General features: G+C 44.3%; 1 protein-coding gene across 3 annotated transcripts in view; it reads left to right on the top strand.

Annotated features, from left to right (window-relative positions):
• Window positions 1-475: 475 nt before the first annotated feature.
• WASHC3 (WASH complex subunit 3) overlaps window positions 476-15305 on the top strand; it is a 118061-nt gene continuing 103231 nt past the window's right edge. The window contains exons 1-2 of one of the 3 annotated variants that reach the window (XM_069228977.1): window positions 476-631; window positions 2525-2623. In XM_069228977.1, the coding sequence (XP_069085078.1) occupies window positions 581-631; window positions 2525-2623 (150 nt within the window). In that variant the 5' untranslated portion in view covers window positions 476-580. The remainder of the gene's footprint in view (window positions 632-2524; window positions 2624-15305) is intronic. The other 2 variants (XM_069228976.1, XM_069228975.1) reach the window with 2 other exon arrangements.

Genomic DNA, 15305 nt, shown 5'->3' with positions numbered 1-15305 from the left:
ATCCCGTGGGAGGCCAGCCTCCGGATGGCACCACCGGGCCCCATTTACCCCTCTTTTTTGGGGGGTTTTAAATATCCCACCTGCCTGCTCTAAAATGTTGGTATGTATGATCCCTTCACCCACGTCCTCTCTTTAGGTTATTTATGTAACTCCACCTAGGCTGCGACGTTTTCTGAATGTTTAATGGTCAACAGCTCCTAACTGGTGTGTCCGTTATAGGTCAGCTCACCGCCGTCCGCTCGAGTCTCCCCTCCTGCCCCCGCCCCCATCACATTTTCCAGCGACCTATACAATAAATACAACAAAAGTCACTCTAAAGCTGGCGAGCATACACCACATCTCCCGCGTGACTCTGGGAACCTCTCTTTTTACGATGCATGTCGGATCCTGGGATGCAAGCGAAGAACCCCTCGCAGTTTCAATTTTCGTTCCAACAAGTACGCTCAGCTTCCAGTGCACAGCCAACCGTAGGCGTCTCAATTTGTTTCTTCCGGACTCCCGGGCCGCCCGGGCATGCGCACTGGGTGAGCAGCGCTTTCACGTGATCTGCGGCAGCTTCTGCGTATGCAAAGCTGCGCCCATGGACGAAGACGGGCTGCCGCTAGTGGGGTCCGGAATAGACCTAACAAAGGTGAGGGTGCAGGAGGTAAAAAGGGGCGATCGGAGGGGGTAAGGAGAGCGGGTCCTCACCAGACCAATTCTTGTGCGCGTGGTGGAAAATGCAACAAAGACTTGTACGCTCTATGCCTGTTTATGATACGTGCATTCGTGATGGGTATGTAGTGCTTGCTTCTCATGTCATGCTAGTGTGATGCATCTATTACGTGATGGCGGCGTGTATTATTTGGCATCCCTCTAACATGCGAGTTTCCTCGAAGATTATTGTTTTTTTTGTTTAGGAAAAACGGTCCAGAACCACCTGCCTAGTTAGCAACCCACCGAGGAAATTCAGAAGTTATCAATTGGCCAGTTCTGCCTATGTGATGCCTGTTTCTACCCATGTGTTGCCCGTTTCTGTCTGTGTGATGCCTGTTTCTGCCTGTGTGATGCATGGCAATTGAAATGGGGGGAAAAGACGTGTCACTCAGTCACGTCGAAATGTATCACTCGCACAGAGCTCTACATTTGAGTATTTTAGTTTAACTATTACAGAGTGTTCTGGGCGTATTCAAGCAAAACGTTGCTCATGTGATGGATTCCAGTGAACGTAAAACTCTTCTCAGCTGCTGCTTTTGTTTATTACAGGTTAGCCTGGAAGCTATTTTAACTAAATCAAAAACTGTAGTACTTTCCCCGGTACAAAATATTATTGTCATTTCCTGGATTAGCAGGGACTCGCATATCCTAATCCGTTTACTTTAATGGTTGCTAACTGTTTGCCACTTGTTCATTAAGGATGGCTGGGCTGCAACCCACTGTTGAGACCCATATTTAATACAGTTCATTCAGCGTATGCTGTGTTGGCCACTAAAGTGATGTATGCTTGTTCAGTGAAACTGCTTTGAAGCCTGTACATACCCACCCCCTGTCCAGTCAGAAGCTGGTTCAGGACTGGAGACAGGGCCATGGATTGTCCTTCCAGCAGTGTCCTGGCTTCTGAACCTTACTCCTCAGGAGAGGCTCTGCAACTATGTGTGAATGAACAGAGATCTCGTTCGCCTGCTCTGTTAACAGAAGTGCTGCTGGTGCTGTTGTTAAGGAGATAAGCAGTATTTGTCTGGTGTGGTGCCGTGGAGGTTTACGTTGCTTGGGGTTGCTTGGGTTAAATTAACTCGATTCTTTGTGAGCAGCACTGGACACTCATCAGGTATTCCACAGTTGTGCTCACAGTAAGTAATTGTGTGCGTAGCAATCCCTGTCACGATGCGATTGACTACCATGATGGTACCAATTTTGGACATTTATAGCATCTTGTGGGTATCTCTTGCAGTGACGGGCATCTCGGTCTGTGATGACCGCTCATCGCACATGGTTGACACCCCTTGGCCTACAATCGGACTTATGTTTTCCAGTTCGGTTGTCAAGTTATTATAGATAACCTAATATTTAATTTACTTGTTTTATAAGAGCTCCAAATATTTAACAGAGGGTACAGTTGAGGGACAGATATATCAGTTTGTTTGCACATCTCTGCAAAATGTGGTTAGCTGAGGAAGCCAGAATTATATAGCAATTATACATTGGCTTTTACGGTTGCATGTTGCAGTACAAAGCAATTACTTGCCATGTGAAGGTGCAGTGATTCTAAAGTCTTAATAAGAAGTTCAAGGTGGTAATTGGGTACTGAAATTAATGTATTTACTAAAAATTAAAAGTTGATATGGTCTAGTCTGAAACCTTTTTAAAAAAGTCATAATGTAATGTAAACAATTAAAGAAATGTTAAATATATACATAGACAGTGTTTGTGCCATAAGTGAAGTTACTTTACTGTAAGCATATTTAAATCAATCCACTCGGAACATTAACTAAAATTGACCACTTTTGTTGCAATATGACATTTCTTTCTTGCTTCACCATCGTAGGTTCCAGCCATTCAACAGAAGAGAACAGTGGCATTTTTAAACCAGTTTGTGGTTCATACAGTCCAGTTCCTTAACCGTTTTTCTGCGGTTTGTGAAGAGGTATGTAGGAGATTTTGAAACTGTTAAAATTTAAAAGCTATGGTGAAAATATAAAATCTGCTTGCTAATTTAATTAAACTGTTGTCTCAGTATAGGTTAATGGGAATAATTCTCATGTAAGGAATATTTATTTAATTAATAGGCCAGAGGGGCAGAATGGGTTACTGTCCATGCTATTCGCACATATTATGCTTTAACTTAGCCCAAGCTGCACTTAGTAGGAGAAGGCGTATGAGGAAGAAGAGGAGCAGTGATGGAACATGCATAGGAATGGAGTTGTAGCTACAAGAAATCCACCCCATGCCAATCCACCCCACTCTAGCCCTGTTCAATCCACCCCACCCAACCTTCCCCAAGAGTTGTTGAGATAGCGCCTTTAAGAAATAGGTTTTGGCCAAGTTGAGGAATTACACATTTAGAAGGGGGAATAAGTGGGGTGGACTTTAAAAGTAGGTAGAAGCTACCTGCCTTGAAAACATGTTTTGCTATGGAATATCTCCTGGATGCATTTTTGGATATTAGGATGGCTATATCTTTCTGTTTGGTGGGGATGCAGAGGTAATTAGTGAGCGACCAGCTAGACCTTGGTCTCGAGGAGTCTAGCTGGGTGAGAAGAATCTACCGGAGGTGACACACATTTGCCTCTGTCTCCCTAAGCAGGAGGATTTTTGCCTATCGATTTGATTGGGGCGTTCAAATTAGAAGCATTGAAATTAACTATTTTCATGGGGTGGATAGCGATTTGTGTCTAAACATGTGTGGATGTTGTGATACCCTGTTCTGTTGTTCTTGACGTGTAGGTTGGGGGCCACTGGGGGTCAGCATAGCATACTCAGGGGGTCCGTGACTACTTAGAAAATAAAATAATATTAACATATATCATGTAAAGTGCATATAAATGATCAAGCAAAATTTAAAGTTGAGCATTTTAAAATGTACTGTAAATATGAAGGAATTTGAAATTGGAGGTTAAAAATTAAGTTAATATCCTCAGATGGATTTGTGAAAACAGTAAGAGTGCATCAAACAGAAAATAGAATGGACAATGAGAGGTCTAAACTGAATTTAGAAACACTCCAACCTTCCCATTAAAATACTAATTCTGTTTTTTTTAGATATTTATTTGACAATTAAATAAAATATTTCATCTTCTATATGCTATTGAATGCTTCTTTCTGTATTTTTTGTGTAAGGTTTTGTGTTTTAATTCATTGAAAATGTACATGCCGGGGTCCCCAGCTTACTCTAATGACTCAGTGGGGGTTGTTTAATTCCAATAATTACTCATTGGTGTCCCCAGTTTTCAGTAATGATTACATTGGGGTCCACAGAAGTCAAAGGTTTAAGAACCACTGCTTTAGTTCATCCAGCTAACATATGACTGACATTCCTCTCGTCTGAACTTGAAGCGTGAGCCTCATAAGCACAGGAAACAACCCTTGTTAATCTTATGTCCCAAGTAACAAATTGGTAAACTTGTTTAACCAGCTCAATCACTACAACAGACGTTTCTGGAGTGATATTTGGCCTGTCTTCTATTCCTTTCCAATTCTTGTTTCATTTATGCACCCCATCTTCCTTGCCTCGCCTGCCACAAACTTACTCATTTGCAGCAGGCGGGCTAGAGTGCAGTCAGTTGCTCTTAAAGAGGCCCACAAGAAGGCTCAAGGACATCTGAGCCTGGGGGGTCTCTTCAATGTCAGCATTTTTGAGCTTCTGGGCTTAGTAGTGAGATCCTTTCTTTCGGAAAATGACCTTCTGGGGAGGTGTGAGCCCATCTTCTTTTCTTTTTGACTGTTCTTTATCAATCATTTTGTTGTCTTGGAGAGAACTCATTTGTGTTCCCATTTCCAGTGCTTGGTATGGTACCCTCTTGTTTAGTATTTAGGAGCTTTTGAGCTTCTGAAAGCGAGGGCTCTTACTTTGACTTCCCAGGCCATTAAAAATCCTTCTGAAGGGGTACTCCTTACGGCAAGCAATATTTTTTTTTCTCAGAAAGACTATGATGTTCATAGCTTCTGAACAGTAACTGATTGTAGGTCTTGAAAGATTTGGATTTTAATTCCATCATGGCATACACTGCCTGATTCTTTCGGCATCTTCATTGTATTATCTTTCATTTGGTCTCACTGAACTCTTGAGATTATATTTGGCACTCACTTGAGACGGTTTGATGGAGCTGCCTTGTGGTGTGTTCTGTCTAGTTCAGTGGGGTCATATTTGTATGGCTAAAGATAGTTCGGAAGGTCTTTTGGATGTACTCTCTATGCTGTTTCCCTTTGTGCACCTCATTATTCCCCAATGTATATATTCTTCCGCTGTTAGCGGTTTTCCAAGTCTTCCAGTTTGCTTTGGACTACTAAATTTCGGTCTTGCAGTGTGATAAGTTCTTGCTTTGTAGATTTATATCTGTGATTTATTTTTTCTGGTCCTCTCTCAATCTAGCCACGTCTTCTGATTCCAGTAAAGATAGGTTCTAGTTATTGGTGTGTGACAGGTTCTTCTAGCTCGGCTGGCTTTGGCAAAGATTTGGGTTCTCTCCAGAGTTTCTTTGTTTTATTTTTCTTCTGAGAGTTTTTCTCAGATTTGCTGGGCTTAACATTTAAGCCTTAATTTTGTGATCCCTATTCTCTATCCCCTTAGCGGAGGCCATTTTGTTTTTGACTGTCAACAGGGGTCTTAAGGTGACGGCCGATCCCAAAATGTGCAAAGGTGCAATGATCTGTGAGGTAGCAATGCATTCCAGGGCTGACCAGACTATGGTCTATAGATCTTGCTTCAATATAATTGCCTTATCCAGAAGCCCTTTAATCTGTTTTGCACCAGAGTTGTTAGGACCAGAGACGAAAAGATTAGGGCCAGTGGTCCACAGTTATATTGCTGCAAGCCAATGAGTTAGAGTCAACTGCCTCGGCAGTAGAAGCGAGTGCCTATTGGGCATGTAATGGATGCAGGTAGTATGCTGACAGGAGATTCAACTGCACTGTACAAAATCCCACCACTGCGGCACACAGAGGTGGTTAGCACCAAGAGCTTATTTTGGTTCTTCTCTGTGGTCCCCCTCATTTGTCTCACCTTAGCTCTGGCTATGTAGGAGAAGTAGAGATTGCGCAGCACCGGTAGGTATTGCCACCTATGGTTGGAGCACTAAGGCCCTCATTCTGACTTTGGCGGGCGGCGGAGGCCGCCCGCCAAAGTCCCGCCGTCAGAATACCGCTGCGCGGTCAAAAGACCGCCGCGGTTATTCTGAGTTTCCCGCTGGGCTGGCGGGCGACCGCCAGAAGGCCGCCCGCCAGCCCAGCGGGAAACCCCCTTCCATGAGGATGCCGGCTCCGAATGGAGCCGGCGGAGTGGAAGGGGTGCGACGGGTGCAGTTGCACCCGTTGCGATTTTCAGTGTCTGCTTGGCAGACACTGAAAATCATAGTGGGGCCCTGTTAGGGGGCCCCTGCAGTGCCCATGCCATTGGCATGGGCACTGCAGGGGCCCCCAGGGGCCCCACGACACCCGTTACCGCCATCCGGTTCCTGGCGGCGAACACCGCCAGGAACAGGATGGCGGTAAGGGGGTCGGAATCCCCATGGCGGCGCTGCTAGCAGCGCCGCCGTGGAGGATTCCCCAGGGCAGCAGGAAACCGGCGGGACACCGCCAGTTTCCCGTTTCTGACCGCGGCTGTACCGCCGCGGTCAGAATGCCACGGAAGCACCGCCAGCCTGTTGGCGGTGCTTCCTCTGCCCTCTGCCCTGGCGGTGAGACACCGCCAGGGTCAGAATGAGGGCCTAAGTGTTCACACCCTTCCCACTAGGCACTACGGGGATTAGGGTGGTTAATCCCCCCACCCCCTTAGAGTGAAAGCCAGTCCGCATCCCACCACTGAATATGTGTGCTCCTTCGGTAGGGTCCGCTCTTGCTGATGGGTTAAGGGTGGTGACCAACACCCTCATGCTTCTCCTCCCTGTCTTCTCTCCTTGACACTTGTGGCTTCTACAGTAAGTGTTGTTGCTGTGGTCAGGCCGTTGCTCATCAATCCAAACCTTTAACACAGAGCTTTATCCCCGCTACTTTGCCTAAGTCACAGGGACCAGCCCTACAACGTTGTCAAGGGCTTACCTTGGTATTCAAGGTAGGGGAGGTCTTTATCACTGCACCACAATGCCGAGCCACAGTCATGGATAGTGCCTTCCCCCCTCACTCTCGCCCCCCCCCCCTTGGCTTCAGGGGGAAGGAGGCAGGAGAGTATTGTAAAGCACGTTCCAAAAATACTTACAAATGCATTTACAAAGGAGTTTAGATACAGAGAGTCAGAGTGAAAAATCAATGACCACAGATTATTTATATTGCTGCAGCAAAGAGGACAGATTTATAACTGGCATCCCCAGCCCGAAGTCAAGTGCTAACATGGTGTGTTCAACAGTGATATTTATACTCCTACGTCAAAGGATACATAAAGTAAGTAAATAATGATAAACGTCATACAGGAATTTTAAGGAGGGAATTGGTTTCCACACACCGGTTCCCGTCCCTGCTTTGTCCTCGACTCCCTTCTGCTGCTGTCTGACTTCTCACATTCTGAGAACCCTTCAAAGGATTTTGTGGTTCAAAGATATAGATATCAACCTTTCCCTCCCCAAAATACAACAGCCGATGTCGGTTAGTTATTTTTACCACATGATTATAATGAGTAACGTGCCCCAACTAGGGAAAGAAACCAGCTGTGAGTCCGTGGTGGAACCAGGCTTTTTTTTACTAAACAGATATATAAGATAGCATATGCAATAGGTAGTGCGTTCAGAGAGGGAACTCAAACTAAAGGTCTTTAAGGAAAAGGAGCAATACAAAATGGATTCTTACAATCGGCCCTTTTTGAGTTTTCTCTCAAACATAACCAACGTTTTCAAAAGGAGTTCTAAATCTCCTCATATATGTTGAATTTCACTCCTACGTCCTTGGAATTGACATTCATGGGGACATAAACAACCGATGGGCATGAGCAACCAGTATCTTTAGTGAGAATAGTGGGATCAATAGCCATTAGGGAATTGATCTCTTCTCTCTGCATCATAGTTCGATTTGTTTCTTGTATTTTAACTGGAGGGGGTTTACACATTTTTAAACACAAACATAAAGCAGGTAAGCAATTACTAACAGACAGCTTAATATTTATAATAGCTATTATCATAATAAAAAGTATGTCTTTAAACAACCAGCCCCACCCGCTGAGCCAAGACCATAGCCATGATAAGCTCATATTGGCCCCCTTTTTCAAATACCTGCACTGCATCTTTTATTTTCCCAATATCCAATTCTGTCTCTGATGATTTGTTAACAAAGTAGCAGCATTTTTACTGATACTGATGTTGGATTAAAACACATACTCCTCCTTGTTGTACCGTAATTAAATCTAGAGCAAGACGATTTTGTATAGCCAATTGGGCTGCAGAATTTATTTCTAGCTGTACACTTCCTATGGCCTCCCTAGTGGCGTTAAATGCAATGGCTAATTCAGCAGAGATGTTCATCATTGCCAGCTGTAAGTCGAAAATTCCAAATCCCGGAATAAGAACATGTAGTACTTGAAATACCTAGTTCTTTCGTTCCTCCAATATGGGTGTCCCTCGTTTGTACCTCTGAGCAAAACTCCCCATGTTAGGGGGCTGGGAAGATGATATATTTGATATCACAGTAATGTTGGGTGCTAAGTATGCCAGCGAGCAGATCCCTTCCCAGTTTAGAGGGAGTACTTTATACACAGTTCTTCCACATACAAAATACATGCCTCCCTGGATTTGTGAGTTTATAATGCTGTATTTTACTCGGGGCAAACCCACACCCTCAGGTGTGTCATGCTCAGAACTATTACAATACTTGTAATCCGTCCAAATTTCATTTAGCAATGATACATTTGCCTAGGGTGCAACATAGGAACATCTAGCCGTCCAGAGGGGGCCAAGGAAAACCCGTGACAATATTAAAGGTATTAAAGGTGAATTCTTCCCATTTCTATTTTGTTCCCTTGAGGGATCATATAACAGTCCTTCTGGATCTACCAGAACCTCCTCTCCTCCCACCGTCAGGTTCCAGTAATTTACAGTGTAATTGTGCTGAGTCCCATTAATTAATGAGGTCCAATTTCTGTCTAGTCTCTCCTCTCCTTCAAGATCCCAGTTCCCTGCGTAATTATCAAATTACAGAGTGTAAACACATTGTTCAGGTGGGACCTTCTCCATGTATTTTGCCTCTGGGTTTTGCCCGTAAGAATGAGTACCAAAACATATGGGAAACATTTTAAGTGTGACATTCTCTCCAGGAATTGGGGAAAGTTTATATTCTGCCTGGGTATTAGGGAGCAAAGCACACCTAGGGTACCACTGATATTCTCGTTGGTCACATCTCCAAGTGGTATTGGGTACAAGACACACTTCCCCTCTTTCATATTCGCCTGGTGATACTGGTACTTCATAAAGGCCTGTAGGGTCCTCGGGGTGTCTAGACAAGTGCCGGCAAATCCAGCAGTCATTGAGACTCAATGTTTCAGCCAACTTTCCATGAATCTTTATCAATGGATGTAAGGTGGGATTTTGCAACAATGATGCAACACCGCTGGACATTATACATATTAACATGAGGGTCACTAGGTACTTCATTATTGTTTTGTAGAAATAGTTATAAGACCACTCTTCTTTATTCTCTCGAGGGATATTTGTCCTGCCAAACGGATATATTTTCATAATTTTATTCTACTCTCCTCCTTGTTCCTACTACCTTTCTATGGTGCCGCTTTACTCGTCTCCACCACCTATGTGTGTTCAAGAATATACCCACCCAATTACCAAATATCCAAATGCCAAATATTGAGACCACTATACTAATAATCATATATATATTCACACACACAAATAGATGAGTTTCCTTCAATGTTCACAACCCACTAGAGTTCAGGAGCGCCGTGCTTCCCACTCTAATAGTTTTGCTGCACTAATTGGTCCATAAACGATTTCTTCAAACACTGGGCAATAGGTGTTGGCTTGATCCTGGGTCCCTTGATCACTTCTCGTCGGGTTTTACTCCTGATGGGAGCTCAACTCCTAGTGAGTAGGTCGCGATACTTCAAAGCTCTTCTCCAGTATAGTTCGTCAGTTTGTTCAATATTTCAGCAAAAAGAGGGCAGAGGCCAGCAATTGAAATCAGGTCGGCGGTGTGCTGGGTACTTAACAGAAGAGGCACCTTTCCCGCTGGGACTACAAGCTGCACCAACCCTAATGACTGGCCACTTCTGTAGAACTGGGATTAGTTTCTCTCATTACACTGTGGATAGCCACAGAACTGTTAACCCCACTTACACACTTTCTTCTAGCAGATAATATCGTTGCACAAGCTGCATCCCACTATGCTTGTGTTCTCGTTGAGACAGTGTTTATACTGACCAATGTTCTGGTATCGTTGCACAGGCTAGTCACCCGTGTTCATGTTCATGCTGAGGTTTTAATCATCACAATCATTTACAACCTCATCGCCCAAGGTGTGCGTGACAACAGTGAGGATAGCTCGTTTTAATGCTGGTACATCAGGAGCATCGGAAATACCTGTGGCGTTGAAGGTGGGGAACTGTATTTCATGAAGGCAAGCGTGCTGTATGCTGCTGAGCAAAGAATTCCTTGGCCATTCAGAGGAGACCTCCGTTTGTAGTTCCAAGCTGGGAGCTATCAGGGTGATGTAAATGTAGTTTTTCGTGGGGGGTCACCACTTTACGCACCTTCAGAATTCTGTTCATTTGGGTTGGCGAGGATGCAGGTTGTATCAATGAGTTTGTTGATCTTCAAATAGCAAACCTTCGTCACTGGGCTGCTGTGTCACCTCAGGAGCAGAAATGGTAGTACTTGAATCATGTGGAGATGTCTCCTATCTCCCTGCTTCCCTGTAGTCAGGGGACAAAGTAATCCTGCTGCTGGAGTAGATTGTAGTGGAATCGGTGCACGCTTACAATGGCTAGCATGTATCCAGTTTTTCCTTCCTTCCACTTTCACTGCCGTCTGTGTTGCAAGCAGTACCTGGGCTGGAGACTGTTGGTTCTTTTAAAGTTCTTTGTCATAAGCCAATCCCCCGGTTTGAAATGATGACCGGTAGGCTGGCCATGACCTGTTGGTGGATCAAACGTAAATCTTTAGTCAATTGTTTACAATAGTCTACAAACAAAGGATACTGTTCTTCAGAAAGCTTCTTTGGCCGTGGTACCCCAGAGATATTGGCTGGCCTTCCCATGACTATTTCATAGGGGGATAATCGGGACTTGCTACTGGCAGTTGTCCTAATGGACAGCAACGCTAGGGGCAAAGCATCTGGCCATTTTAAATTGGTCTAAGTACAAATCTTGGCTGTTTTTCTCTTCAAGGTGTAATTATACCTTTCTACGAGGCCCGCTGATTGTGGGTGATTTGCAGCATGAAATCGCTGTTTGATGTTAAGGGCAGTACAAACTTTTCCCATCACCTCATTAGCGAAATGAGAGCCATTTGCACTCCAGACTAATCTAGGTAATCCGTATCTAGGAAAGTACTCTTTGAGTAGTATCTTGGCGGTAGAGAGGGCACCATTTTCTTTTAGTGGGTAGGCCTCTGTCCATTTTGAAAACATACATACTACCACTAACACATATTTCAGTTTGTTACATGGTTCCATGTGGATAAAATCCATCTGTATAGCTTCAAAGTGGAGATCAGGAGGGGCAAAGTGACCAGGGGGCGTAGGGGTCCCTTTTCCTGCATTGTGCACTGCACACACCATAAAACTCTTGACCAGGTTATTAGCAGCTTTGGATATCATAGGATTACTCCAAACATGGTCCAAAGTTGTCTTGATGCCTTGGGCACTGATGTGTGCAGGACTGTGGGACATAGTGACCATAGCGTGTACATAACAATTGGGTAACATCCATCTTCTTCTATCTGTGTCATCTGTGTAACAACCCCCACTGTCCAGTCTACAGTTCCTCTCCCACTGTTTCCTTTACTCTGCTGTTGCTTCTGCTTGAATGTCTCTCACACACTGCAAGGTATTTTCTAGTACTTCGTTCTTGGGCTCCCCTCTGGTACTACTCTCAACGTATGCATTGTCAAATGGTGCTTGTGCTGTAGCTTTCGCAGTAGAATCTGCAAAAGTATTTCCTCTTCCTATGTCATCATTAATTTTCTTGTGGGCACTACACTTGATGATTGCGACCTGACGGGGCAAGCCAAGAGCATTCAGAAGTGCCACAATGTGTGCCATTATGAATGGTATTGCCATGTGACATGATAAAGCCTCTATTCGCCCAGAGTCGCCCAAAATTATGAGCTACTCCAAACGCATACTGGCTATCAGTGTAGATATTAACATTAAGATGTTCACTTATTTCACAAGCTCTGGTGAGGGCAATTAATTCTGCAGCCTGTGCCGAATTTTGCGTGATTCTATGAGATTCAACCACTGTTTTTAATGTGGTGACGGCATAGGCTGCAGTGGTTGTACCGTCTGGTAACTTGAAGCAAGACCCATCTACAAACAGCTCCCCCTGTGGGTCGGATAGGGGAGTGTCTGTTAAGTCTACCCGTCCCTTGGTTTCTTCCTCAATGGCAAAAATGCATTTATGATCAAATTCCACATTGTCCTGAGGGAGGGGTAGTAACGTAGCTGGGTTCAAGACATTGCACCGCTTCAAAGTGATATTTGGACTGAACAATGTTAATTCATAACCCGTTAGACAAGCACTGGTGAGGTGCTGCGTCTGTGTCTTGTTTAACAAAATATCAACTGCATAAGGAACCATCACAGTGAGCGGATTGCCACGAACAAACCCTTCACTTTGTTTCACCGCAGCAGCTGCAGAAGCCACTCCTCTAAGACAACTAGGCAAAGCTTGCGCCACAGTGTCCAAGGTGGAAGAGAAGTATGCTCAAGGACGTTGTCTCCCACCTTGATCCTGTGTCAAAACAGACAATGTACAGCCATGGTTTTCATGCACAGATAAAACAAATGGTTTGCTGTAATCCGGATTACCCAATGCAGGAGCAGAGCACAACGCCTTTTTTAGTTCTTGAAAAGCCTCCTCACATTCATCAGTCCAAGGTACAGGAGAGGGCACACCTGAAAGTGTCAGGGCAGTCAATGGTTTCGCTATAAGTGAAAAATTTGGAATCCACTGTCTGCAAAAGGATGTAAATCCCCAAAATGCTCGGACTTCAGTGGGGGTATGTGGTTCAGTCATTGTATGAAACAGTTTTATTCTGTCTGGATATAATCTCCTTCCCTCCTTAGAGAGGAGGTGTCCTAGATAGGTGACCACCTCTTTACAATACTGCAATTTTGGGAGGGACACCTTATGACCCAGGGATGCTAAATGATGTAATAATGCAACAGTATCAGTCTTACATTGTGCCATAGAATCGGAGGCAATTAAAATATTGTCAATGTACTGCAACAGTACAGAGCCTGAAGGTGGATTGAATTGGTCTAATTGACGTTTAAGACCTTGACTATATATGCTCGGACTCTCGACAAACCCTTGAAGAGCTCTTGTCAGGGAGAATGGTCAACCAAATATCGAAAAACTGAACAAATATTGGCTTGCTGAGGCGATCGGAATACTGAAGAAAGCATTCTTCAAATCGATGACTGAGAAATAACATGCAATGGGTGGTATCATGGTGTAAAGACTATTCATGTCTGGGACCACAGGAAACTGGGGAATGACTATTTTATTGATTTCTCGGAGATCAATAACTAGTCTATATACCGTGTTATCAGTAACTGATTACTCAACATCTGATTTATTAGTATCACTTTGTTTCTTGACAACAGGGAGAATCGGGCTGTTACAGGGGCTGCCCACTATTTCCTTTATTACACCTGCATGCACGAGGTCAGAAATGACTGTCTTGAGCCCTTTTTCACTTGCTTTAGATAATTTGTATTGAGGAATATGAGGTAGTCTGGCACCTGGTTTGATTTTTATTACAATAGGGTTGATATCCATAATGCCTACATCATTTTTGCCTTTGGCCCATAAGCGAGGGTCTACCTCCGCTCGCTCTGGGGGTAAGTCGCATTCATGCGAAAACATGCACCAGGTAGGGGCAATGCTATCCATAGTTACATAGACACCATCCATTGAACAGTGAATAACTGCATTTAATTTCTTTAACATATCTAATGCAAACAAGTTTTCATTGCAACCTGAGGTTAAGGAGAGTGCCGTGTCTACTGTAAATGGTCCTACAGTTACTCTCATAGGTGCTGAGATGGGGCTCACCACGGGGATCCCAGAAATCCCAATTGACGTGGTATGAAGCCCAGACAGGGGAGCCCCGGGGACTGCAGCATGTGCAATAGAGGTTCTGGTGGCGCCAGTATCTAGAAGAAACTTATGGCCCTCCCCTTCGATATTTACGTCGATATAGGGACCACTCTGATCTACAGGAATACTGACTCGCCCCTGGCCCTGTCTGTGGCTGGCCTAGTAATCGTATACGGTAATTAAAAAAAAGAATCATCAGCATAATATTGTCGTTCAAATGCATTGTCAAAAATATTAGTGTTATGCGGGACCTGGTTTACATTCTGCAAATTCTGACCATTTCTGCCTCTTCCTCACCCTCGTGTGTTACCCGAGGCATTCCCTCTATCAAGTGACATGTTCGGTCTCCCTTCCAGCAATGGGCAAGTATCACGCCAATGGCCATCCTCTTTACAGTAGGTGCATTGGTTGATATTCAATCGGCGGTCTTGGGGTGGTGCAGATACACCTCACCCTCGGCCCCTTCCCCTTGGTGGGCCACCCCTCAGCTGAGGGAATGTACCCCGCTGGGGATATGCCTGCTGTAATAGTACCTTTTTCTTCAAATCTTTTACTGACTTCTCCTTCTTTTCTAACTCTTCCTTATACCTATTCTCATAATATTGTGCCATCTGTAAAATGTCTGCCTGCCCCTTTGTCATCCACAAACTCTCTATTGCTTTTAATTTTTGTGATATTTCAGGTAGAAGGCCATTGACAAAGCGTTCCACACATAACATGACACCAGTTACGGTGGCGAGGTCTTGACCGCTAAAGTCTATGAACGCTTGTTCAATTCTAGTAAAATAATCTGGGACATCTTCATCTGTTTTCTGTTTATAGGTGGCAAGTTTCCCCAGTCCACAGTTTGAAGGGGAATAACAGTTTCTAATTTAGTCAATATTCGGTTAGGTACATTTAAAATATCCTGATGAGGCAGGGCTCCTGGTGCCCTGTCTGCTTCATGTGTTTCTAAAACCCCCCCATGTAGCTCCCAAGTTAGGCGCATCATCTACTTTTTGAATTTCATGCCAGACTTCAGGGCCCAATAAAACGCCAACAAAATAATCAGTATCTTTGAGGGTCATGGTGGTGGTGGAAATTGCAATTCTAAGGTCACGATAGAAGCCAGCTGGATTCTTTCGAGGATCTGGCAAGTCCTTTTTTATAGCCATCACCTCCTCTCTTTTCCATGGAATATGGACAAACTGAGCCACAGGTACAGGACGTGCTAGGTGGGCGGCCTCTGCAGCTGCAATTGCAGCAGCAGTGGGAAGATCAGGATATACTTCTTTCATTTGGTATTCCTTTTCATATAATTTGAGAACCTCTTCTCTGGCTAAAACACAAATGCGTACTCCCTCCGCTATGTCCT

The sequence above is a fragment of the Pleurodeles waltl genome, chromosome 4_1, assembly GCF_031143425.1.
Source record: "Pleurodeles waltl isolate 20211129_DDA chromosome 4_1, aPleWal1.hap1.20221129, whole genome shotgun sequence".
In the NCBI taxonomy this organism is placed as follows: Eukaryota; Metazoa; Chordata; class Amphibia; order Caudata; family Salamandridae; genus Pleurodeles; species Pleurodeles waltl.
This window is presented reverse-complemented; position numbering and strand designations above follow the sequence as displayed.